The sequence below is a fragment of the Bufo gargarizans genome, chromosome 11, assembly GCF_014858855.1.
Source record: "Bufo gargarizans isolate SCDJY-AF-19 chromosome 11, ASM1485885v1, whole genome shotgun sequence".
In the NCBI taxonomy this organism is placed as follows: domain Eukaryota; kingdom Metazoa; phylum Chordata; class Amphibia; order Anura; family Bufonidae; genus Bufo; species Bufo gargarizans.
Window position 1 is genome coordinate 20,941,942 of NC_058090.1, and position 27,690 is coordinate 20,969,631.

Consider the following 27,690-nt stretch of genomic DNA (forward strand, 5'->3'; position numbering starts at 1 on the left):
GTCTACTCAAGAGGAGGTCATCGAGAATACTTCACAACTTCCAAATGTTCTTATAGGGATTGTCTTGAGTTGTGGCCAAGGTGTTTGGTTTTACCCCACCATTAACTATAAAAAACACACAATGAAGGAGAGTAAAAGTGCAGCATCAGGAGACGAATGTACGCTACCACTATGTCCAATACAGTGACCATATGGCGGTCAGATACCAGTTCTACAATGGATCAAGTGACAACCACACTGATCACACTGCAGTCACAACTATGATATCTTATGACTCACAAATGGTATCTCCACTGATTCCCTTTTCTTCTCCATCTGGCTAAGACCACCATGACGACTTCTCCCGAGAACATATTTGACCCCTCAATTCTGCAGCCCAAACACAGTCTCTAGAGAACCACAAACTCTCTACCCTATTCTGCCGCCCCATCTAACTGCCTGCACTGCTGCCCAATGCCCCGAAATACCATACGGGCATACATAGAAAAATGCAGTCTTCGCCCATGAGCATTTAGGATAATGGACACCTGCCTACCAAGTAATGATCAGAAAAGAGCTGAATGGAAGCTCGGGAAGTGAGAAGCAACCAGGATCGCAGTGCAGTGGTGATCCCGTGGAAATGAATGGGATCGCAGCACGAGCAAAAAAAATCCAGCAGTGTTCTATGGGATCACGGCTACTCTGCGATCCTGGCCCGGAGTAGTGTCGCAGGACCCTAAGTGATGCCGAGCATTTTTCATCTGAATTGAATTACTGATGCAAAATAGAATCGAATGGTCAATTATTCATGGAGGCTCTAGCTCCTGACTACACCGTCCGGCCATATACAGGGATATGCTCACATTAAGTGCTGCCTTCTCTTCAAATAGCTGATCAGCAGGAGTAGTCGGACCCCTACCAATATCTGGCAGGACAACCCCTTTAAGGTTTACATCCAACTCATTTATAAGTCCAAGTATCTAAAACTGCCACCCGGGCCGGCTGGGGAACACATGGACGTGTCGGGTCCTCCAGAGCGAGAGACGCTCTTTGTAACCACTCTGTGCTCCACAAGTGAATCTAAGTTACAAAGCACGATGAGCCCGGCTCCATAATCCTGGGCACCTTCTGCCGCCTGGAGCTGGGCGGCCAATGGGACAGGACACGGGTTCTAGAGGAAGGTGCGGGTGCGTCTTTTAGGCATTTATGGCATATTCTGTGGATAAGATGAGAATAACGCAAGTTCTTGGCTCTAATCAGTCTTGTCAGATGTGTTCACACACAGCATAGCATAATTTTTAGTTCGTCCTATACATGTGCCTGGATTTCTACAAGACCCATGCAGATAAATGGGACAGCGGCAAAGGTTTCTGCAGCAAACCTAATGAGTGTGAATATGCACTAAGGCTGGATTCAGATTGCAGAGGGGGTCCTTGAGCTGCAGCTGAAAAACAGTGGCGCTTTGCAGTCTAGGACAACGCTGCCATCATGTGGCAGAACGTAATACTGCAGAGATCCCATCTGCCTTGGACAACCCCTCTCTAGATCCTTTATTAAGATCGAAATATTTGAAGGATTTATTTATTTTTCTACACAAGCTCTGAATAGAAAACCTTGTTACGCAGTCTGAAATCATGAAGACTGACCTGATCTGCGATGGGTGAGGCGTCCAGCCCCTGAGAGCTTCATCTGGATTCTTTGGTGACCTCCTCCATGGACTCTTGTGGGGAGACTCGTCACTGCTTAGTTTTCTTCATTTGTTCCACCCGAGTTAACCCTCACCAGGCTGATCAGTGGTGTACCTAGAGAAGTAAGGGCCCCATAGCAGCAAGGATCAAACCGGGCCCCCCACAGGACAGAAGGGTTCCTGCCTAAACCCTTTTCCGGGGGCCATTTTAACACTGCTTTGTTTGCTGAAAGTTGTTCCTTTGGAGGGTAGAGTCCTGACCAAGTTTTCTCCTTCAGTAGAAGAGGAGATGATCTCAAATAAAATTTAGACAAGCACCTCCATAAAGCTGGCGTGCAGAAAGCAAACAAACAAAGGGTACAACATCTCACATACAAAGAATAAATCTAGGAAATGGGGATCATTCTAAATTAAAGTGTTATACCTACTATAAGGCCGAGTTCACACGGGCAAGATTTCCGCACTGGTGCAATGCGGGAGGTGAACGCATTGCACCCGCACTGAATCTGGACCCATTAATTTCTATGGTGGGGCTGTGTATATAAGCTGTAATTTTCACGCATCACTTGTGCGTTGCGTGAAAATCGCAGCATGCTCTATATTGTGCGTTTATCATGCAACGCAGGCCCCATAGAAGTGAATGGGGCTGAGTGAAAAGCGCAAGTGCGGATGCGGTGCGATTTTCACGCATGGTTGCGAGGTGACAGTCTATTCACTGCATTATTTTCCCTTATAACATGGTTATAAGGGAAAATAATAGAATTCTGAATACAGAATGCTTAGTAGGTGGTCAATTGAGGGTTAAAAAATAAAATAAAAATTAACTCGCCTCCTCCTCTTGATCGCGTAGTTCCCGGTCTCTTCTTTACTACTTTAATGATGAACTACCGGCTAAAGGACCTGTGGTGACGTCAGATCACATGGTCCAATCACATAGTCCATCACCACGATGATGTACCATGTGATCTGACGTCACCACAGGTCCTTTAGCCGGTAGTTCATCATTAAAGTAGTAAAGAAGAGACCGGGAACTACGCGATCAAGAGGAGAAGGAGAGTTAATTTTTATTTTATTTTTTAACCCTCAATTGACCACCTACTAAGCATTCTGTATTCAGAATGCTATTATTTTCCCGTATAACCATGTTATAAGGGAAAATATCTACACAACACCGAACCCAAACCTGAACTTCTGTGAAGAAGTTTGGTTCTGGGTACCACAGTAGCTTTTTTTTTTTTAATCACACGCGTGCAAAACACATTGCACCCGCGCGATAAAAAAACTGAACATCGGAACACAATCGCAGTCAAAACTGACTGCAATTGCGTACCTAATCGTGCGGGTTTGCCACAATACACCGGGACGCATCTGGACACGCTACCAGGCGTCAAGGCGGCTTCTGCAGACGGGGACCTAACACTAATACACCGCCTCTCCTGGACTTACTTAAGCCTCCGATAGTCAGGGCGGTGGAGGAACCAGCTACATATGTACTCTGCTCAGAAGCCCCAGGCAGAGGGGTGCGGAGTGCTCAATCTAAGAGTACATATGTAGCTGGTTCCTCCACCGTCCTGAATATCGGAGGCTTAGGTAAGTCCAGGAGAGTGTATTAGTGTTAGGGTCCCCGTCTGCAGAAGCCACCTTGATGCCTGGTCGATGGGCCGACAAGTTTGATAAAAAAAAAATGTGCACAGAGCTTCTAGTTTCTCATTTATAGTAGGTATACCACCACTTTAATTTTAGAATGATCCCCATTTCCCAGTTTTATGGTTTGTATAGGAGAGGTTGTGCTGCCGTACCTGTTCTTGTGTATAATCTCTAAGACTTGGCCCCGTATTAGTCGCATGGTCTGCTGCTATGGTAGTTACGCCCGAGGCTGATGTATTTTTACGACTACTTTAGGGCTGATCACGCGGCTGTAGGTAGGTACCTGCAGGAATCTATGGGTCCACACACACTACATCCACGTCTGTCTCATTTAATAGTTTTTCTTCTCAGGCTCCAGGGTAGTGAAAAATAAAAACTTGTGGCACGTTCCATCAGCTCGAAGCTTTGCCGTCTATTCAGTTCGTACAGGCTCCACACACGACAAAGGGGTCGCCCTCCACCATAACACGGACAGTCACCGCACAGATCAGGAAAACAGACGACTTATCAAACACACAGCTTTAACGTAGCATGGCGCCACCTTGTGCTCATAAACACCTGGCGGTGCCATACTATGTAATGAACACAAGGTGACACCACATCATATAAAGTACCACCAGGTGATGACAGGTGACTCCATATTATGTAAATAAATGTCCACCAGGTAGAGCCATAGTGAACACCTGGGGGCACCACACTATGTAAGTAAATGAACACCAGGTGGCGCCATACTATGTAAGTAAATGTACACCAGGTGGCGCCATACTATGTAAGTAACTGAACCCCAGGGGGCACCATACTATGTAAGTATATGAACACCAGGTGGCCCCATACTATGTAAGTAACTGAACCCCAGGGGGCACCATACTGTGCAAGTAACTGAACCCCAGGGGGCACCATACTGTGCAAGTAACTGAACCCCAGGGGGCACCATACTATGCAAGTAACTGAACCCCAGGGGGCACCATACTGTGTAAGTAAATGAACACCAGGTGGACCCATACTATGTAAGTATATGAACACCATGTGGCGCCATACTGTGTAAGTAAATGTAGACCAGATGGATCCATACTATGTAAGTAAATGAACCCCAGGGGGCACCATACTATGTATTCAAACGAAGTATTATGCGAATAGACTTCAGATGTTTTATCCAAAATAATTATTTTAAAGGGGCTGTCTGGGTTCAGAGCTGAAAATATCCCAATTTCGACCCCTCCAGCCCCTCTGATATGAGCATTTCATGCCCAGATGCTCTCCCTTGCCCAGGATAAGGGCTTTTTCTGCAGATTCGGTGACGTATCGGGTCTCTACTAGGCGGAGGCTTTCACCTAGCAGTGCTTCCTGTGACATCACCGGCACTAATGGGCGAGCTTTAGTGCTATCCTAGCCTGTAAAATGGCAAGGGCAGCGCTAAAGCCTGTCCATGCTTTTTTTTTTACCGTCATGTGAATGTAGCCTCAAAGGCGCAAATACCCCCCCCCCCCCACACACAAAATCGCTGTAGTTTTTACTTTTACAGGTGAAGCATGTTTGTTTTGCACCTGCTGAATCTGCAACATATGCGCATAGTTTATACTGCATCATCTGAACAGACCCCATGGCGATGATCACTTGTGACAGATTTGTATATTGATTTCCACAAACATTTAACAGATCAAACACACAAAAGAAAAACAAGAATTTCAGGGTTAAAGGCTCATGCACGCAAACGTGTGCCGGCCGGGCCCGTGCTGCGGACCGCAAATTGCTGTCTGGAAAGCATGGGCACAGACTGTAGGAATGCAGTAAGTGTTCACAGGACCCATTCACTTGCATGCACTAGTTCTTTCGCTGTGCGGAGGCACGGACAGAAACACCATCCGTAAAGCTTCCGTGCCTCTGTTCTGCACCTTCCAGACTGTGGACCCGCAATACAGGCAGAGCCAGGCAATGGCCGTGTGCATGAGCCCTTATTCAGATGGATGGCAAAACTATTCACAGCACGTCTGTCACATGTGAACTCACGCTAACACCACAGTTACACGGCAATGTGTTGAGTGAAATGAGGATCCCGAAGTTGCCATTGCTAATGACAAAACAGTCACAAAAAGTACAAAACTGTTGGATTTTTGGCTGCTGGTCTACAGTCACACGAGATTTTGCCCGGGCAGATGACTACACCTCTCCTGCCGCCCGCTTGTCACTTGCCCGTTTCTTCAGAACCAAAAACGGTAAATCGAAATTAGCTGTGCGACAGGAAGTCCAAGTCACACAAATGTTCGCGGTTGCGCCACTTATCTGAAACTCGCACGTCGCTGTGTAGCCCTAGACACAGTGAATGGGGCACTTTAATCCATTGCCCATTCTCTTTAGGTCTCAGGCAGAAGTCTAGGTGCAGCCAAAAGCAAAAAAAAAAATAAATCCTCATTTGAAAGGGGTTATCCAGGATTAGATTCCAGAAACAGCGCCACATCTGTCCACGGGTTGTGTCTGGTATCCACTTCAATGGAGCAGCAATAAGGCCGAGCTGCAATACCACACACAGCCAGATGAGGCGCTGTTTTCAGAAGAAACCAGGTCAAGAGCGTGCAAATGCAGACAGAAGTGTCAGCTTATGTTCTCACAGAAAAGACGCAGATGCCGGAGATTTCCATTATGCTTTTATTCACTACGATCGGGGGGGGACTATTTTGACAAGCGCTTACATTTAAACTTTTTACATTATAAAATATTTACAGACATTTTCAAAAACTTCTAAATCTTGGTCTAAAAAAAAATAAAGAAAAAAAAAGTCAAGACATCAAAATGCAAAGCAAACGGGCTCGTCTGACCATTCGTTAAACACTTTTTCTGCTGCCCTAGCTTGGCCAATATGGCCGTCACAATATAAAGACGAATTTCAGTGTCTACTCGTCATGAAGTGGGGAGCTGCCGATCAGCAGGTCAGTATATACTGCATTATATCCACCAGGCACATGGTAACCGTTCAAAAACAGTCAACGCCACCTCAGATGCCCAGACTTGGCAATAAGGGAGATACTTTATGCTTCCATTGTGCCCAGCACAGGCAATTGTGGCACATCAAACAATCCCTTCCCCTGAAGTGCAAACAAGTTGCTGGGGCGCTATCTCATCCAGGCGGAACGGCCAAGTCCTGCAACAGGCGGCATGCCAGGTGGTGGAATAGGGGGAGGACCGGGTGGCTGCCCTCCAGGTGGCACTGCAGGAGGGGGATAGGTAGCTGGTGGCATACCGATTCCTGGAGGTGGGTGAGTTGGTACGGTATGGGAAGGGGGCAGTCTAGGTGGGGGAAAATTTGGATTATAATTAGGAGGGGGATACACGGGAGTAGGAGGAGGAATGTTCGGAGGGGGGAATGACGAAGGTGGTGGTGGGGGTGGCACAGATGGAGGAGGATTAGGTGGATACACATGGGGATGGTATGGCATATGTGACGGAGGGCCATAAGCAGGTGGCATGTTCCCATAAGCAGGCGCTTCTGTCTTCATCATGGACTGGAGACTTTGGAACCCCTCCCCAGACATGTAAGAGTTGGTTGTCGACATCCCAGTTATGTAACTAGAAGGAGGTGGCGGCGGCCGATGTGGCAGGGGTGGCGGCTGATGAACCGTAGAAGGATGCGTTGGTGGAGGAATTTGAAGCTTGGTCAGGTCTGCAGCCTCGGGGATACTGACAGGATCTCCTTCCCCTGGAACAAGAGCTGGAGCCACAGGTTTTCGCTCTGTTAGCCGGAAATCAAAAGTAAAGACAAAATTAGCAAAAGCTGCGGATGTAGAAAACCAAGTAAAAGGCCCAGTGCACAGAAACCATTAAGGAGAGAAATAGAAGGGCATAAAGCACGACAGGAAGATGAGCGCATTGGTGAGTCCAGTGCTTACAGAGAACAGACAGTAGTAGACGGGTCTTACCTGCTGGGGTGATGACAGGAGGGAGCGGCGGGTGCGGAGCCTCAACTTTAGCCATTTTGGTCAATGGCTGATCTGTAAAGATACAAGTAACTGTGTGAGGAGCAAACAGCACGGCTCTATCCACGTCTCGTGGCATCCACTTATCTACATGGTAGTGGAGTGACTTTGTTGATCTCAGCATGCTCTATGTATGGATGCACGTCTTCTGCAGGTCAGACTTTTTTTTTTATAGGACTTTTAAAATAAAAAATTCCCTCTGGAAGCACTTTCCATTCCTGGTCTTTTGACGAAAAAATACAGATGAAAAACCCCGTGTGAAGCCACAGCGCTGTGCCGATCAGTCGTGTGACAGACACCAACTGCGCCCAACGGATTTTGATTGACTGATTTTTATTTTATTTAAATGACTTGCTACCATTTTGACAGCAAGAGCAGCGCTTCAGTTTTGCCATTTCTCTCATCAAACCTGACAGAGGCTGCTACAGAAGAGCAGAATGAATCTGGTCAGTTAGGGGTCATGCACACGACCGTTGGATCCGCAAGACACGGACACCAGCCGTGTGCGTTCTGCATTTTGTGGAATGGAAAATCCTGCCATCTATCAGATCCCTGTCCGCAAAATGGACAAGTATAGGACATGTTGTATTTATTTTGCGGGGCGGCGGAATGGAAATATGGATGCGGACAGCACATCGTGTGTTGTCTGCATCTTTACGGCCCTATTGAAGTGCGGCCCAAAAAAATAAGATAGTGTCCATGAGCCCTTATCCAGTATCAGAGACCCGGAGTTCAAGGCAGCAGCGGTTATGACGACTTCACCAGTCCCCCCCCCCCCCCCCCCCCAATTAATTTAACGCGAGGCAAATTTGACATTACTTGCAGATTTTGCCACCCTTGTTAGGGCTCTTTCACACTTGCGTTCTTGTCTTCCGGCATAGAGTTCCGTCGTCGGGGCTCTATGCCGGAAGAATCCTGATCAGTTTTATCCTAATTCATTCTGAATGGAGAGTAATCCGTTCAGGATGCATCAGGACGTCTTCAGTTCAGGACCGGAAAGTTTTTTGGCCGGAGAAAATACCGCAGCATGCTGCGCTTTTTGCTCCGGCCAAAAATCCTGAAGACTTGCCGCAAGGCCGGATCCGGAATTAATGCTCATTGAAAGGCATTAATCCGGATGCGGCCTTAAGCTAAACGTCGTTGCGGTGCATTGCCGGATCCGACGTTTAGCTTTTTCTGAATGGTTACCATGGCTGCCAGGACGCTAAAGTCCTGGCAGCCATGGTAAAGTGTAGTGGGGAGCAGTATACTTACCGTCCGTGCGGCTCCCGGGGCGCTCCAAAGTGACGTCAGGGCGCCCCAAACGCATGGATCACGTGATCGCATGGCACGTCATCCATGCGCATGGGGCGCTCTGACGTCATTCTGGAGCGCCCTGGGAGCCGCACGGACTGTAAGTATACTGCTCCCCACTACTACTATGGCAACCAGGACTTTAATAGCGTCCTGGCTGCCATAGTAACACTGAAAGCATTTTGAAGACGGATACATCTTCAAATGCTTTCAGTTCACTTGCGTTTTTCCGGATCTGGCGTGTAATTCCGGCAAATTGAGTACACGACGGATCCGGACAACGCAAGTGTGAAAGAGGCCTAATGTGGGTTTACATTGGATTCCACACCTGAACACCCCGATCACACACTGTACTGTAAATGTCTGCAATCACACACAGCAAGTCGGCATATGTTCACATTATGAAGGGCGAAAAAGTTCCATGACAAGGCAGAAATCAGCAACTTCCTGCTGTTCTGAAATTACAACTCCCAAAACCCTCCTTTCACTTCTATGTGAGTTACAAGAACAGCCGAGCAAGTGTGAATGCTGGAAGTTGTAGTTCTGCAGGAGCTGGAGTGCCGGAGACTGCTGACCCATGACATAGACCATGCTAAAAATGTGAAAATCTACAGCACATTGTAAAACCAGTGGAGAATTTTTCAAAAACTCCATTCCCTTGCACGATACTGCGTTGAGATTTTTGGCACGGATTCCACCTCATATGGCCTGAATCTCTGACACTCATAAATGGACAGCCGCTAACCTGGGATAAAGCGGGAGCCTACCTTGTGCCTTCCCATCGTCTTTGGGTGAGGTTGGCTGAAAAAGAAAAAAAGATGAAGCATTCAGCAGCATTCTAAAGAGTCAATGCAGATGCACTCTGAGGAGTCTGGCTTCTGAAATAGGACGAGTCTCCACAAAGATTTGCTGCATTTTTCATTGCAAAAGTGCACAGATAAGACATTATACAGTGACTTGCAAAAGTATTCACCCCCCTTGACTTTTTTCGTGTTTTGTTACATTACAGCCTTAATCAGAATTTTATGTGATGGTTCAGAACACAATAGTCTAAGTTTAAGTGAAATGAGAAAAATATATAAAACTATTGTACAGAAACAGAAAATTGTCCTGTGCGTTTGTATTCACCCCCTTTGTTAGGAAGCCCATAGAAAGCTCTGGTGCAACCAATTACCTTCAGAAGTCACACAATTAGTGAAATGATGTCACCTGTGTGCAATCTAAGTGTCACATCATCTGTCATTACATATACACTCCTTTTTTGAAAGGCCCCAGAGGCTGCAACACCTAAGGACTCACGCACACAACCGTTCGGGACCGCATCCGAGCCGCAGTTTTTCGCACTCCGTGTGCTGTCCGCATCCTTTGCGCCATTCCATGGTCCCGCAAAAAAATATGAAAATAAAATATAGCATGTCCTATTCTTGTCCGTTTTGCAGACAATAGGCATTTCTACAATGGGCCGCCCGTTCAGGTTCTTGTAGATCCGTGGTTTGCGGACAGCAAGAAACTGCACAGCCGTGTGCATGAGGCCTAAGCAAGAGGCATGACTAACCAAACACTGCCATGAAGACCAAGGAACTCTCCAAACAAGTAAGGGACAATGTTGTTGAGAAGTAAAACTCAGGGTTAGGTTCTAAAAAAATAAATAAAAAATCCAAATCTTTGATGATCCCCAGGAGCACCATCAAATCTCTCATAACCAAATGGAAAGAACATGGCACAACAGCAAACCTGCCAAGAGATGGCCGCCCACCAAAACTGACGGACCGGGCAAGGAGGGCATCAGAGAGACCTAAGGTAACCCTGGAGGAGTTGCAGAGTTCCACAGCAGAGACTGGAGGATCTGTACATAGGACGACAATAAGCCGTACGCTCCATAGAGTTGGGCTTTATGGCAGAGCGGGCAGAAGAAAGCCATTACTTTCCACTAAAAACAAAAAGGCGCGTTGTGAGTTTCGGAAAAGGCATGTGGGAGACTCCCAAAATGTATGGAGGACGGGGCTCTGGTCTGAAGAGACTAACATTGGACTTTTCGGCCAAAGAAAACGCTATGTCTGGAACAAACCCAACACATCACATCACCCAAAGAGCACCATCCCCACAGTGAGACCTGGTGGTGGCAGCATCATACTGGGGGGGATGGGACTGGGAAACTGGTCAGAGCTGAGGGAAAGATGGATGGTGCTAAATACAGGGATATTCTAGAGCAGAACCTGCCCCACTCTGTGCGTGATCTGAGGCGAGGACGGAGGTTCACCTTCCAGCAGGACAATGACCCCAAACACACGGCTAAAGGAACCCTTGGTTTAAGGGGAAACCTGTAAATGTGTTGGAATGGCCGAGTCACAGCCCAGATCTCAATCCAATAGAAGATCTGTGGTCAGACGTAAAGATCGCTGTTCACAAGCGCAAACATCCGACCTGAAGGAGCCGGAGCCGTTCTGCAAGGAGGAATGGGCAAAAATCCCAGCAGTCAGATGTGGCGACTGCTTCTAGAGACTTATCCAGAGTGACTTGGAGCTGCGATTGCCGCAAAAGGGGGCTCTACAAAGTACTGACTACAGGGGGGTGAATAGTTATGCACATTGACCTTTTCTGTTATTGTCCTATTAGTTGTTTGCGTCACAAAAAAAAGCAAAAAAATAAATAAAAACACACATCTTCACAGTTGTCGGCATGTTCTGTAAATTAAATTATGCAAATCCTCAAACAACCCATGTTAATTACAGGTTGCGAGGCACCAAAATACGAACTTCTGAGCATTGTGCACTCTTGGGTCGGATCTCTCAGCCATGGTTCATGGGGCTGCTACATGAAGCAACTGTACAGGAATGCCGTGATTTTGAGGGGATAGCACGTACCAGCGGTCTCTTGGTTTGCTTCGGAGGGCTGGACTGCGGGGATGGTTTCTTAGTTTGCTGCCCTCCTGGCTGCGGTGGATCTTTTTGCGGCGCTGTCTGAGTCTCTGTGGGCTGCTGAGGCTGCACTGCAGCAATCTGTGCTTGGACCTGCGGAGATTGCTGCTGGGCCCCATGATGAGGCATTTGCTGTTTCCCTTGAGAATACAGGTCCAGGATCTGATGACAGATGTCTAAAAAGAAACAAACCTCAAGGTTACAACGCATCGTCCTCACGTGACAAAACTTTGCATCAATTTCTCCAAAAGTAGAAATAATTCTAAAGAGAACATCTCTACATGGAACGCCAGTGGTTAACCCAGTCACCTCCACAAACATATGTAACACATTCTAACTATAGACACTTGCTTGGAACATAGGAACCACATTTACAAAACCTTACACTTCAATGCAAAGTTGCTGGAAGGCGTCCTATAGTGTAAAGAGTTTTCCACAACAGGCCAGATATCTACATTCAGAAAATAAGTAAGTATGGGGGAGGAACACGGTTCTACAACCAGTCTAGACTAGGGTTGGGCGATATACCGGTATCACGATATACCGCGGTATTAAAAAAAAAATGGCGATATCGCTGTTTCCTAAATACCGCGCTGTTTCCTAAATTGTGCGCTGACCGCTTCTAAACGTGCGTCCGCCCGCCACTGCACCTTGCATAGTGCTGAGTAACATTACTTCCTCTCGCTCCTGTCCTGGCTCCTTCTTGCTCCGCCTCCCTTAGTCAAGTCTCCACCCACCATCTGACATCACCGTCGTCACCCACCAGTGCCGGCTCTATTGTATATCCCCTGTGTGAGTACTGGTGTCTCTGGAGACTTCTCCTGCGGCTGCCTCACTAGTGTGTGCTCTGATGACAAAATTATAAACTTACTACTTCCTGCAGCGGCCGCCCCGGCTTTCCCTCCTCCTTGCTCCCATATTCAAATCTCTGCCCACCGGCATCTGATGTGAAAATCGGAGCACACAAGCGAGGCAGCCGCGGGAAATGTATATCGCAAAGTATTACTGCATGTATGGTGGCCTGTGGCTGCCCCCATACAGTGTAACGCCTCCTTGTGGCGGCTGCCCCCATACAGTGTAACGCCTCCTTGTGGCGGCTGCCCCCATACAGTGTAACGCCTCCTTGTGTTTTTTTTTTTTAAACGGGCATTTATCGAGATATATATCGTTATCGCAATCAATTTTTTATTATCGTTATAGTCTGAATATTTTTGATATCGTCCAACCCTAGACAACGACTCTGCTGGTTTGCTACAATGTATCAGTCTGATGTCAAGGATGTTTAGATCACAGAGTATGGTCTAGACTGGATATAACGGTATCCTCTTCTCATCCAAGAGCAGGACTCACTATAGACGGGATTACTGCCTCTGAATGGAAACAAGAGTGTTCTCATTCACTGGCAGTGCCTGAACATAGGCGATTAGCGAATGCAACAAAACCACCATATGGTGAGGAAGTTCCACCAGATCGAGGGTAAATGTCCACAAGTTTAGAGGTGATCAGCGCCACTCCCTTAGCATTAGATGTGGTGTACTTAGTATAGACGTCAAAAGTGTATTTGGAATAACTTAATGGAGAACAGCATAAGGCCTCATGCACACGAACGTTGTTTTGGTCCGCATCCGAGCCGCAGTTTTGGCGGCTCGGATGCGGACCCATTCACTTCAATGGGCCCGCAAAAGATGCAGACAGCACTCCATGTGCTCTCCCCATCCGTAGCTCTGAATAATATAATAAAAATAAATAACCTGTCCTATTCTTGTCCGTTTGGCGGACAAGAATAGGCAGTTATATTATGTCAGGGCCGTTCCACAATTTGTGGTCCGCAAAAACCACAACGGTTGTGTGCATGAGGCCTTATTTCAACAAGTATGTGGCTCAACACGTCCTCAGGAGCAAATACACATACATAAAAAATATTTCAAAGACATGCTGGACATGTAGCAACTAATTTATAGCCATGTGGCTAAGTTCTAGATGGAAGTAACGCACCGGGGTGCCACGCGTTCCACCCTGGAGCGCAAGGTGATCAGAAGCGCGCGGAGCGCTAACGGAAGTGCCATTAGTGGGAGGAACCACCAACAAGTGCGCTCCCAGCTGGAGTGCATCAAACAAAGAGGAGGACCATCGGTGGCCTGTAGGGGTAGTGACCACTGGATAGATGTAGAGAAATGGTGCGGCAAGTGGTAAATAGGCGCAGAATGATTATTCGCATAATACTGAGGATAAATCAATTGATATAAGGAACAAGGTATAAACATGATGGGTGACTGCTACATTAGTCCATTTGAAATAGGTGAGATTAAAAATAACATCTGGATATATATGTACATAAAATATAAGAACGATGTGTAGAAGATATGTAGCAAAAAAAAAAAAAAAGTGTTCATAATATATTTTTATATTAAATATTTACAGGGTCATGCGATCCAAATAAGATTATATACGTAGTTATAGGTGCATGTTAGTATATTTATATACATATGTGCATGCATATTCAAAGGTGGGATGTAGTATTTAAATCACTGCAAAAAAGGTGCACCACAATGATATGCAACCCCTGCCAATCCCTCAGGCTGATGTTAAAAACTGAGACTTTAGCCAATGTATTCCAGTCAGGAACACAACAGGGCCCTTTTGCACCACCGTCAAGGTATCTCAGTGTGGCATGGGTCCTACCACTACCTACGGTGAACACGGTCTGAGAGGTGCTAAGATCTAACTATAGTTAAGTGCAGGTATAGGAGGACCGCTACTTTAGAGTGATGTTCAAAAGTTAGATTCCAATCATTGTCATCGAGTCCTTTAACAAATGTTAAAAGGTTCTCAGGTTTCCTCAGGGGATTTATAGACTCAACACGTTAGTGCCATTATGATTGAACGAATCATTGGAATATGTCAAACTATTGAATACAGAAAAGAAGCCCTATCCTACACAAAATACCCCACTCAGCTTTCACTTACCTAAGATTTGCCCTACTTTAATATTTTACATGATCCATTTTAAAACCCTACAGCATACATTTCAGAGTTTTATAGGCTTTTATTGATCAATTTCATGTGCATCATCATTTTACCCATTCTAGACCAATAAATGAAGATTACTATTGAACTAAAGAGGTTATCTATTAAGATGTGAGAATTGGGCATATATTCGCATTATAGATAAACCCCTTTTATGAAAGGTGTCACATACATAATGTATACACATACCATGTATATGTACACTTCATATTCTAAAAAGCCGGAATTAGACTTACCGGTAATTCAGTTTCCACGAGATCACCACGACGGCTACAAGGAGATTGACCCCTGACCTCTGTAGGGGCAGGAACAGAGAGAGGGTTTAAATCCCCCCCTCCCACCACCAGCACCAGTGTCCAAAATTACAGAGACAGAAATAAGTGGTGAGAACAGAAAAAATAATGAACCGAGAGGGTATTACTCCATAACCTCCCAGGTAAGACTAAAGGAAGGGTAGGGAATATATGTGCCGTCATGGTGATCTCGTGGAAACTGAATTACCGGTAAGTCTAATTCCGGCTTTCCACCTCATCACCACGACGGCTACAAGGAGATATAAAAAATTATAGCTTAGGGGGGGGGGGACGGGGGGGACGACCGCCTGAAGGACCTTACGTCCAAAAGACAAGTCTGAAGAAGGTAGGTCTAACCTATAGTGTTTAGTAAAGGTGTGGATGTTAGACCAAGTAGCAGCTTTACAAATATCCTCAAGAGAAGCTCCGGCCCGCTCGGCCTGGGAGGAGGACATAGCCCAGGTAGAGTGAGCTCTCAAATTTGGGGGGCACGACAGACCTTGGGACTCATAGGAGATGGAGATGGAATCCTTTATCCACCGTGCTAAGGAGGACCTGGAGGCTTTTAGACCCTTATTCTTACCTGAGAATAAGACAAATAGGTTGCTGGATTTACGGAACCCCTTTGATACCTCAAGATACCGTAAGACAGAGCGTCTTACATCTAGAGAGTGGAAGCTAGATTCCCCAATATTAGAGGGGTTACTGCAAAAGGAGGGTAAGACTATCTCCTGGTTACGGTGGAAATCCGATACCACTTTAGGCAAAAAACCTGGGTCTAACTTAAGAATGATTCTGTCATCGGTGATACGGAGATAGGGTTCCTGTATTGATAGTGCTTGGATCTCGCCTAGCCTTCTTGCGGACGTGATGGCCACCAAGAATGCAGTTTTAAGCGATAGATGTTTGGTGGAACAACTAGATAGGGGCTCAAACGGAGCAAGAGTCAAGCCAGTGAGTACCGTATTGAGGTCCCAGTTGGGGATCCTAGATTTGAGAGAGGGACGTAGTCGGGAGGCAGCTCTCATGAATCTTTTGATCCAGCGATGACCGGCTAGATCTCGATCAAAGAAGCAAGCAAGTGCCGAGACCTGTACCCTCAGGGTAGAGGGTCTAAGACCTAATTCAAGCCCCTGCTGGAGGAAGTCCAAGATTTTCAGAAAATTGGGCGGCTCTAAATTTGGGGCAGGGTTGCCAATCCAGGTACAGAATCTCTTCCAAATCTTTAAGTAAATTGAGAAGGTAACCTTCTTCCTACTCGCTTTTTAGGGTGGCTATCACTTGGTCTGAGAGCCCTTGGGACTTCAACCTCTGGACCTCAGGATCCAGGCTGACAGCTTGAGGAAGCTCGGATCTGGGTGTAGGATTGGCCCCTGGTGAAGCAGGTCCCTCCTGGAAGGAAGAGGCCAAGGGTCCTCTACTGATAGATTTTTTAAAGAAGAGAACCAGCTCCTTTTCGGCCAATAGGGAGCTATTAGAATTAGTGTCGTATCTTCTAGGTAGAGTTTCTGGATTATCCTGGGAAGTAGAGGCAAAGGTGGGAATGCATAACTGAGATCCCAGTCCCAATGAATCGTGAGCGCATCCAGCGCCCAGGGATTGTCCCGTGGGTTTAGCGAGCAGAACGTTGGTACCTTTGCGTTCTTCTTGGAGGCGAACAGATCCACTTGTGGAGTGCCCCATCTTTCTGCCAGAACCTGAAATACTTCTTGATTCAGGGACCACTCGGTATGATCTATTAACTGGCGACTGAGGTAGTCTGCTTCTACGTTCAGTATTCCTTTTAAGTGAATTGCGGAGATGGAACTCACATGGGATTCTGCCCAGTTGAAGATCTTCCTTGCAATAGACATCAGTTTCTCTGATCTCGTGCCTCCCTGGTGAGAGAGATAAGCCACCGTCGTCGTGTTGTCCGAAAGGATTTTTACGTGCTGACCCACCAGAAGGGTCTCTGCAGCCTTCAGGGCTTTCCAGACTGCTTCCAGCTCTCTGAAATTGGAGGACTGAGAGCGGGTTGTTGGAATCCAGGAACCTTGGAACAAATGATCTCCCACTTTCGCTCCCCATCCTTTTCCGCTTGCGTCCGTAAGTACTTGAATGTAGGGAACCTTCTCCCAGGCAACTCCCAAGGACAGATTGCTTGTGCTTTTCCACCAATTCAGGGAGGTCTTCACCGCTAGGGGAATCAGAACTTTGTGATCCAAGGAGGACTGTTGTTTGTTCCAAGTTCTGAGGATCCATGCTTGGAGAGATCGGAAGTGGGCCTGACTCCATGGGACGGACATGATACAAGACGAGAGAAGACCCAGGAGGCTCATAGCTTCCCTTATGGGACATGACCTCCTGTTCTGGAAACGTCGAACCTGTAATTGAAGGTTTTTGACCTTGTCTGGTGGAAGGAAGGTATGCTGCGTTCGGGAATCCAGGATGACGCCCAAGAACTGGATAGTGCTGGAGGGCACCAGGTTCGATTTTTTCATGTTCACCAACCAACCCAGATTTTGAGTGAGAGACAGGAAGGTTTGAAGGTCTGTTCTGAGTTTGTTCTCCGAATTCCCAATTAAGAGGAAATCGTCCAGGTACGGTATAATCACCAGACCTTTGTGTCTCAGGAAGGCCACCATCTCGACTACCAGCTTCGTAAACACTCTGGGTGCAGATGATATCCCAAAGGGGAGGGCCGTAAACTGGAAGTGATGAGTTACTCCCTTGTGGTCCTGGATGGCGAACCTCAAGAACTTTTGTGACTCTGGGTGAATTGGGACGTGATAGTAGGCGTCCTGAAGGTCTACTGAGCACATTAGGGCGTTCCTCCCTATTAATGGAATCAGGGACTTCAGGGATTCCATCCTGAACTTCCGATAAATGACAAACTTGTTCAGGGCTTTCAAGTTTATAATTGTGCGGAATGAGCCCTCTTTTTTCTCTACCAAAAACAGGTTCGAATAGAACCCTTGTCTTTGCTGTGTTGACGGGACTTGTACTATCACGTCCGTCGCCAGAAGACTTTGGACGCCTTGCAGAATCTTTTTGCGCACTTTGGGGGAACTTGGGTTGGTGACAATGAAGCGGTTTGGGGGAGATGAAGAAAGTTCGATGTGGTACCTGGATTTTATTATGTCCCGAACCCAAGGGTTCAGGGTAGTGGACTCCCAGGGAGTCAGAAAATTCTTCAATCTCCCCCCAACTCTGGCGTCATTGCTTGTCCGAGGGCTTATTCTGGGAGGAGGAGGGGTTGTTCCTACCCCTGCCCCCTTTTGGGTAACTCCAGCGTCCTGACTTCCCTTTATCCTTAAAGGGTCTATTCTGGCTGGTGGGGGCCCGAAAGGGATATCTCCTTTTATAGGGTCTCTCCTCTGGGAACCCCTTTTTTTTGTCCGCCGCTTTCTCCAGGATACGGTCTAGGACGGGCCCAAAGACGTATTCCCCCCGAGAACGGGATGGAGCATAGTTTCATCTTTGATGTGTTGTCACCTGACCAGCTCTTCATCCACAAGGCACGGCGGGCCGCATTAGAGAGCCCGGCATCCTTTGCCGCAAATCTGACAGACTCAGCTGAGGTGTCTGCCATAAATGCTGTGGCGGATTTCAATAGGGGGAGGGACCTTAGGATCTCATCCCTGGAAGTATTATCTCTGATGTGAGATTCCAGTTCCTCTAGCCACAGCCTCATGGATCTTGCCACTGAGGTAGCTGCGATGTTTGTTTTTAAAGTGAACATCGCGGCTTCCCACGATTTTTTTAAGAGGCTATCTGCCTTCCTATCCATGGGATCACGCAGCTGAGAAGTGTCTTCAAAGGGCAAGGCAGTCTTCTTATTGACCTTTGCGACTTGAATGTCGACCTTTGGTGTTTCACTGAAAATTTTTGCTTCGCTCGAGTCAAACAATAGCCGGTTCTTAAAGGACCTGGACACCCCCAACCTCTTTTCCGGGTTGGACCACTCGTCCAGCACCATATCTCGTATGTTCTCGTTTATTGGAAACACCCGGGTCTTTTTAACCCCGAGTCTCCCAAACATCTCATCCTGGACCGAGTGGGCTCTAGGGGTTTCTTCGACCCCCATAGTGGCCCGGACCGCCTTTAGAAGGTCTGGCATCTCGTCCAATGAAAAGCAGAATCTTCTATCTGATTCTGAATTATCAATATCAGAGGAGGCCCCCTCGTCCTCCCAGGCTCTAGATGATGAGGCATCTTCCTCTATCATCTCCGGGTCTGATAAGGAGGGAGATGGACCCCTACGTTTTTTTGGTGGAGGTGCATCCCTGGGTGAAGGCATCTGGGATAAGGAGGTTCTTACTTCCTCATGGATCAAGGACCTTAATTCGTTAAAGAAGGAAGGCTGTTCTTCAGCGATAACGCTAGAGATGCAGTCTTTGCAAAGCTTCTTGCGATAGTCGTCCGGAAGCCGTTTAAGGCAGGACACACACTTTGACTGTTTTCTGATTTTTTTCTGGGCCTCCTTAGCGACTGCAGGCGGCACAGAAGGGTCTCCAGGGGAGCGGGGTTCGGTCGACATGACTGCACGCTGCTCCGATGTACGCCGGTACACTGAGACATTCGGCACCGCTGGCGCCGAAAATTTGAATGGGAGACGCCTCTGAATGACGTCACTTCCCTCATCCACCGGAAGTGACGTCTGCCGCTTTCCTGAAGCGCTTAGGCGCGCACCCGGCGATAGCCAAGCCGGCCCGGCGGGAGAACGCGACCCGGGAGCAGGCTCACATATTATAATGGAGCGAGTCCTCCCTCCTTCACCCCTGCCCAGCGTTAGTACGAGGACCGCAGGAGGGCAGGGGGAACACCCGGTAGGTGTCAGGAAGTTACATTCTCTTCATCTCCCCGCAGGGAGACTCTCTCTCTGCCCCTGTCCTCTGTAGGGACAGGAAACACTGGTGCTGGGAGGGGGGGATTTAAACCCTCTCTGTTCCTGCCCCTACAGAGGTCAGGGGTCAATCTCCTTGTAGCCGTCGTGGTGATGAGGTGGAAATGCTGCTTAACACTTATCCTTTGGACCAGTTGACAGCATCCATACTGGGACTACATGATCTTATTATAGTTGTATATAGCTACTGTATATTCCTGCGTATAAGACTACTTTTTAACACATGAAAATCTCAAAAGTCAGGGGTCGTCTTATACGCCGGGTGTCGTCTCATATGCCGGTATACAGCGTGCTGAAACTTACTTCCTAGCTGGACTGGAGAAGCTGTCCTTCTCCAGCTTCAGGAACAGGCGCCCTCTAGCTGAGCCACCGTGCGCTGCATCCCGGCCAGCCGCTCCTGAAGCAGCCCCCTCTTCCTGCGCTCAGTGGTTTTCTCATGTCGGCAGTATCACATTGCGTACTACCGCTCAGATCGTCTTGAAGACAGGGAGGGCTGGGCAGGCAGGGAGAGCTGACCCACCCAATCCAAGCAGGCTTTGTATGCAGTGTGCACAGAAAAGGAGATTTTTGTATAACTTACCAGTTAAATCTCTTTCTCGCTCTTCCTTGGGGGACACAGACCTTGGGTATAGCTCAGCTCCCTAGGAGGCGTGACACTAAGTAAAACTGTTAAGCCCCTCCTCCATCAGCTATACCCTCAGCCTGGAGATAGAGGCTACCAGTTGAGTGTCCAAGTAGTGAAAGGATAACAACCAATAACGGAAACAACCAGCCAGCAACCCAACGGGGCGCCAGACCATAACCCTGTAACAAAACACAGAAGGGTGGGTGCTGTGTCCCCCAAGGAAGAGCGAGAAAGAGATTTAACTGGTAAGTTATACAAAAATCTCCTTTTCTCGCCCATTTTCCTTGGGGGACACAGACCTTGGGACGTTCAAGAGCAGTCCAAGAAGGGAGGGACCACAAACCCAAGGCGGACCACCACCGGAGCATCAGGAAACCGCTGCCTGCAAAACCAGGCGGCCCAAAGCAGCATCCGCTGATGCATGCGTATGCACTCTATAGAACCTTGTGAAAGTGTGCAGAGAGGACCAAGTGGCTGCTTTGCACAACTGTTCAGCCGAGGCCCGATGCCTCTGCGCCCAGGAAGCTCCGACTGCTCTGGTGGAATGAGCAGTGACGCTGAAAGGTGGAGCTCTACCCTTGGCTCGATAAGCCTCAGACACCGCCAGTTTAATGAAACGGGCAATAGCCACCTTGGAGACCGCCAAACCCTTGCGCGAACCCTCCGGAACCACAAACAGGGAGTCCGTGCGCCGAAAGGATCCGGTGACCTCCAGATAAATCTTCAACGCCCTGACCACATCCAGACGGTGCAGTTCCCGTTCTCTGGGGTGGGAAGGAGAGGGACAGAGCGACGGAAGGACGATGTCCTCATTGATGTGAAAGGCGGAGACCACCTTTGGCAGGAAGGACGGGACAGGCCGAAGCACAACCTTATCCTGGTGGAAGATCAGGAAAGGTTCGGAGCAAGAAAGAGCCGCTAACTCCGACACCCGTCGGAGAGATGTGATGGCCACAAGAAAAATGACCTTGCAGGACAGAAGGCGAAGGGAGACCTCCCGTAAAGGCTCGAAGGGGGCTGATTGGAGCGCCGAGAGCACCACATTCAGGTCCCAGGATGGAACTGGAGGGCGGTACGGCGGAACAGAGTGAGCCACCCCTTGTAAGAAGGTCTTAATTGGCCCCAGAGGGGCCAGGGGACGCTGGAGAAGAATAGACAGCGCCGAAATCTGTCCCTTCAGAGAACTGAGGCTCAGCCCCAGGTCCAGACCCGACTGGAGGAAGGACAGGATCGTGGGAAGAGAAAACCAGAGAGGTGGGATGCTCCGGGACTCTCAGAACCCCAGATAGGACCTCCAAACCCGATAGTAGATCCTAGAGGACACGGGCTTACGAGCACGGATCATGGTGCGGACTACGTCCGCGGAGAAACCCCGTCGCGTTAAGACGGCGGTCTCAATAGCCACGCCGTCAAACGTAGCGAGCCTAAATGCTCGTGGAAGATCGGTCCCTGAGAGAGAAGGTCTTCCCTGGAGGGCAGTGGCCACGGTGCGTCTGCCAACAGCAACATTAGGTCGGCGTACCAAGACCGGCGGGGCCAATCCGGGGCGATCAGAATCGCGGGAACGCCCTCTGCCGCGATCCTCCGAAGAACCCGTGGCAGGAGGGGGAAAGGAGGAAAGACGTACAGAAGGGAGAATTCGCGCCACGGAAGGACGAGCGCGTCGGCGCCGTACGCCTTCGGGTCCCGTGCCCTGGCCAGGTATTGGGGGACCTTGTGGTTGAATTTGGAAGCCATGAGGTCCACGTCGGGGCGACCCCAGCGAAGACAAAGGGCTTCGAACACCTCTGGGTGCAGGGACCATTCTCCCGGGTCGATGGTGGACCGGCTCAGGAAATCCGCCGCCCAGTTGTCCACCCCCGGGATGTAAATCGCGGATAAGGCCGGCACATGCGCCTCCGCCCAGAGGAGAATGAGGGTCACCTCTTGCATCGCTGCAGCGCTGCGAGTGCCTCCCTGATGGTTAATGTATGCCACAGCCGTGGCATTGTCCGATTGGATCCGAACAGGGTGGCCCCTCAGTAGATGGGTCCAGTGTCTGAGGGACAGAAGAATCGCCCTCAGTTCCAGAATATTGATTGGAAGTCTGGACTCCGATAGAGACCAAACGCCCTGGACGGACCGGGGAGGGAAAACCCCCCCCCACCCCCGTAAGCTGGCATCGGTGGTAATCACCAGCCAGTTCAGTGGGAGGAAGGACCTCCCCCGTAGAGGGATATGCAACCACCAGCTGAGGGAAGCCCGAGCCAGGGGAGGCAGAAGAAAGGTCCTGTCCAGACTCCTCGGTGATTTGTCCCAGGCCGACAGAATTGCCCTCTGAAAGGTGCGGGATCGGAATTGTGCGAACGGCACCGCTTCGAAACAGGCAACCATCTTCCCCAACAACCGCATGCTGGATCTGAGGGAAGGGCGGTGATGACGGAGGAGACTGCGAACAGACCCGCAAAGGGCCAGACGCTTGTCCGACGGGAGGCGGACCTCCGCCAACTCCGTATCCAGGAGCATCCCCAGGAAGATCAGCCGTCTGGAGGGGGTAAGAGAAGACTTGGGGTGGTTGATGATCCAACCGAACCGCGTCAGGGTCTCCAGAGTGAGTCCCACACTGCCGGATGCCTGAGAGAAGGAGGGTGCCTTGACCAAGATGTCGTCCAAGTAAGGGAGAAGAAAAACACTTCTTGAACGCAGAAGGGCCAAGACAGGGGCCAGGACCTTGGTGAATACTCGAGGAGCCGTCGCCAGACCAAAGGGAAGGGCGACGAATTGGAAGTGATCGTCCCCCACCGCGAAGCGCAGGAAGCGGTGATGACATGGAGCAACCGGAACGTGGAGATATGCATCCTGAACGTCGATTGAGGCCATGAAATCCCCTCTTTCCAGGGAGGCCACTGCGGACCTGAGAGACTCCATCCGGAATCTCTGCAGTCGGAGAAAACGGTTCAGGCGCTTTAGGTCCAAGATCGGTCGCACTGAGCCTTCCTTCTTGGGAACCACAAAGAGGTTCGAGTAGAACCCCCTGAACCTTTCCGTCGGAGGCACGGGGGCGACGACACCCTTGTCCATTAGAGAGCGAATGGCCGTGAAGAAGGCGGCCGCTCGTACGGGATCCCGCGGAGGACGGGACCGGAAGAAACGGTCTGGCGGAATGGACGCAAATTCGATCTTGTATCCGCAAGATACAATCTCGAGCGCCCATGCGTCTGAGACGTGGGCCCGCCATACGTTCCTGAACAGTAGAAGGCGGCCCCCCACCCGGGTGGGTGGGGGCGCACCTTCAGGCAGAGGGCTGCTGGCCTGAGGGAGCCCGTGTGGGCTGGGGCTTGCGCCAGGTAGATTGCGTCCGAAAAAACGGCTTCTTGCGTCTATCCTGGGCTGGGCCAGAGGAAGAAGAACCGGCCGCGGGTCTAGACCCGGTGGGCTTGCGAAAGGACCGAAAACGGGACGAACCAGCGCGACCACGGGGGGCGCCCCTCGGCCTGGACTGGGGGAGGTGAGTACTCTTCCCACCCGTGGCCTCAGATATAAGTTCGTCCAGACGGGTTCCGAACAAGCGGGAACCCGTGAATGGTAGGCCAGCCAAAGAGCGTTTGGAAACGGCGTCCGCCGCCCAAACCTTCAGCCAGAGTTCCCTCCTGACAGAAACTGCCAGGGCAGAGGAACGGGCAATGAGGGCACCCGCATCAAGAGAGGCCTCACAGACAAATTTTCCGGCCTGGACAATTAGTTGGGCTAAGGAACGGAGGTCCTGTAGAGGGACGTCCGACCCTAACTCCCGTTCCAGTTGCAAACCCCATTCAGAGACCGCTTTACCAGCCCAGGCGGAGGCAAAGACCGGTCTAAGGGCCGAACCAGAGGCAGTAAATATGGCCTTGGAGAGGGATTCCGTACGACGGTCCTCAGCAGACTGGAGGGAAGATCCGTCTTGTACAGGAATAGTAGTGCTTTTGGACAGGCGAGCCACGGGAGGATCAACCTTAGGCGGGGACGTCCACGTGGTCACAGAATCCGCTGGAAAGGGATAACAAATGTCCAGCTTTTTTGGGTGTAACAAAGCGGACGTTAGGCCGGGTCCAAGCCTTGGACACCACAGAAGAAAAATCTGCGTGGATGGGAAAGACCTTGGAGGCCTGTCTGGGGCGAAGAAAGGACACGCCGGCCTGTTCAGAGCTGGGGGGGGTCATCGTGTATGTGAAAGGTATCACGGATGCTAGTGATAAGATGCCCCACCGCGGACGCCAATTTGGACGGAAGCTCTGAGTCCATGTCCACGTCCGAATCCGCCAGTTCTCCCTCAGAAAGCGTATCCCTTTGAGAGGATAGACTTGACTGAGCTCGCACGCATGGCGGAGAGAGCGAAGCATCTGGAGAAGATGTGCGCTCAACCCTTGAACGTTTCTGAATATGCCGGGCCCTGGAAGATTCGCTGGGAGGCAGGGAATCAGTGGGGGCGGCAGAAACGGTAGTCCCAGCGGGTGCGACAGGGATTGTGGCAGCCTGCGGGAGAGGCGGTCTATCCACGAGACGGCCCACTACGTGTGTAAGGCTTTCCACCGCCTGAGACAGAGACCTAGCCCAGTCAGGGGGTTCAGAGGCACCGGGGGGCGCAGCGGAAAGCGGGCCCTGCACCGGGGCCTGACATGCAAGGCAATGCGGCTCAGATTGCCCACACGAAAAAAGTTCCTTACAGGCGGTACAGGCATGGTACCAGGGTTTGGGGGCACCCGTGGGATCTGACATGCTGAAAAGTGGTCGTACCCCAATACAGAGACCACAAGGGATATAGCAGCTATGACCAGGAGGGTTAGGAGAGGGTTAACTGTCCTACCAGTGCCTCAGAAGAACGTCAGGAGTAGAGAAGGATCAGCAGCAGCTGCAGCAGCAGCAGGGAGCAGCAAACAGCAGAGAGCCTGCAGATAGCGCCCACAGAAGCCGAGCGATATACCAGGTGCTCAGAGTCCCCCACGTGTCCCAGCTTCCTGTCTAGGAGTGAGGAAACGCGGGAAGAATTCAGCAGAAGCGCGGGGAACAAGCTCCGCCCCCTCCAGCGCTTGAAATGTCTCCTGTGAAGGAGAACCTAACTCCGCCCCCAAAATGGCGCGCGCGCGCGTAAGCCACGCCCCCTGCTGCCGAAAAAACTCGCAGGGCTAAGAAGAAGCAGGATGCCATGAAATAAAGGGCCCGCAGGCCCCAAGAGTGCGGCGATTATTCCCAGGTGGGTGACCTTCTGCCACCATTGTCCCCTGCCCCGCCGATGCCGATATGGTCATGTCGGGCATAAGCCCCGCCCCCCGTTCGGAACGGAGCGGGCGGCGGCGGGAGGGAGAGAGGGAGAGATCAGCCGTCTTGAAGAGTAGCCTGAAAATGGGGGAAAACGGCGTGGGGGTGCAGGATACACGGAGGGGAGCTGGGGAGGGTCTGCTGGAGCGCTCAGAATGAGCGACCACGGGTGCCCCCCTTACCCAGAGGGGTACATGCTTGCCGATAGGGACGGGGTATGGGCTGGAAAAGCCATCTCACCTGTCTTCACCCTCAGTTCCTTCCAGCAGGGTCGCCCCTTCAGCTACTGGCACCGCAGTGGCAGGAAGCTGGGAGAGGGGCTTTGCGTGCGGGCGACCCCCTAGCTGGCGGGATGTAGGGGAGCCATTGCTGCCCAGATCCTCCTATTGCTTCTGTGGGGGAGGCAGCAGTGCAGATAAGTTGGCACTGGCGCAGCTCACCCCGGGAGAGCAGAGAGGCCCAATGCGTCTCTGGTATCCCTAGGAAAAAACAAAAATAAAATAAAATTACAACAAGGAGAAAACAGCCCTGCAGTAGCAGGGAGTGTCTTGCCTCCTTGGACACTAAGCTAAAACTGGTAGCCTCTATCTCCAGGCTGAGGGTATAGCTGATGGAGGAGGGGCTTAACAGTTTTACTTAGTGTCACGCCTCCTAGGGAGCTGAGCTATACCCAAGGTCTGTGTCCCCCAAGGAAAATGGGCGAGAAAATACCGGTACATCGCTTGCTGTGATTGGCTGGTTGTTGTATACTGGGTTGGATTGGCGATTCTGAGGGAAGGCGGGGGAGCAGGAGCATCTGCACTTCATCCAATTCTAATGTTGGCGAATCTCTAATGAAGTTTGGTGTGCATCTTATCTGTGGTGAAAAAAACAGTCTATCTGGGGAGCAGATACATGTGGTGGTGAATACAGTACAACACCAGTATCTGTACATACAGTACAGCACCAGTATCTGCATCGGTTCATACAGTATAGCACCAGTACATACAGTACAGTATACAAATGGCTAACAGTCAAGACCCCATCATGGCTCTACCAGCAAGAAGAAAGAAATATGAAGCCAGTTTCAAATTTAAAGTTGTAAACTTTGCCATGGAACATAATAACTGCGCTGCTGCAAGACAATATGGAGTAACAGAAAAGATGGTTTGCGACTGGAAAGCAAATTAAAAGCATTAAAGAGTATGCCATGGGGTAAGTGTGCATTAAGGAGAGGCACCCCACATTGGCCAGAACTCGAAAAACATGTAGCAGACGTGGTGAATGAGCATCGCCAAAACGGTTATGTAGTGACACAAAATAAAATACGTTTGTTTGCACTTCAGTGGCCAAATCTAACCCAGATCACAGCAACAGATTTAAGGCCACTGCATCCTGGTGCACTAGATTCTTGGAAAGGCATAGTATGGTACTGAGGCAAAAGACGAAAATTGCACAACAATTACCTGCAGATCTTGATGCCAAAGTAAATGTTGTTGGAGGGGTAGTCTTATACGGCGAGTATAGCCCAAACCCTATATTTCAACTGGAAAAGTTGGGGGTCGTCTTATACGCCGGAATATACGGTATATGATTTTATGTATTTATGTGACCCGTCTTTTAAACATAGTGATCCTGCCTCTTTATATATAACCAATTTTACATATGAAATTCTGTTGCACCTGGTCGCCTGTGTCACACGGCCTGTTATAGGTGGGCTCGCAGCCCTATCCCTGCTCCCACTGCATGAGTGATCTCACCATGGAGGTATGTGGGAGCTTGGCTGTAAGTTAGATCTTAGCACCTCTCAGACAGTGTTCACACCATAGGAAGTCTAGTGGTAGGACCCATACCACACAGAGATACCTTGTGGTCGGTGCAAAAGGGCCCCGTTGGGTTCCTGACTGGAATACATTGGCTAAAGTCTCAGTTTTTAACATCAGCCTGAGGCAGTGGTGTACATAGAGAAGTAAGGGCCCCATAGCAATCACACCAGGCCCCCCCACAGGAGAGAAAAGGTTTCCGTCCAAACCCCTTTCAATGACCCTTGGGCCATTTTTTCCACTGCCTCATTTGCTAACAGTTGTTCCTTTAGAGGGTAGAGTCCTGACCAAG

The 27,690-nt window shown here is 49.7% G+C and overlaps 1 protein-coding gene across 2 annotated transcripts in view; it reads right to left on the reverse strand.

Moving 5' to 3' along the window:
* Positions 1 to 5,942: 5,942 nt before the first annotated feature.
* CCNK (cyclin K) overlaps positions 5,943 to 27,690 on the reverse strand; it is a 31,593-nt gene continuing 9,845 nt past the window's right edge. For both annotated transcript variants that reach the window (XM_044272442.1, XM_044272443.1), the window contains exons 8-11: positions 11,439 to 11,668; positions 9,342 to 9,375; positions 7,225 to 7,296; positions 5,943 to 7,037 (exon numbers count right to left, since the gene is read on the reverse strand). In XM_044272442.1, the coding sequence (XP_044128377.1) occupies positions 6,421 to 7,037; positions 7,225 to 7,296; positions 9,342 to 9,375; positions 11,439 to 11,668 (953 nt within the window). In that variant the 3' untranslated portion in view covers positions 5,943 to 6,420. The remainder of the gene's footprint in view (positions 7,038 to 7,224; positions 7,297 to 9,341; positions 9,376 to 11,438; positions 11,669 to 27,690) is intronic.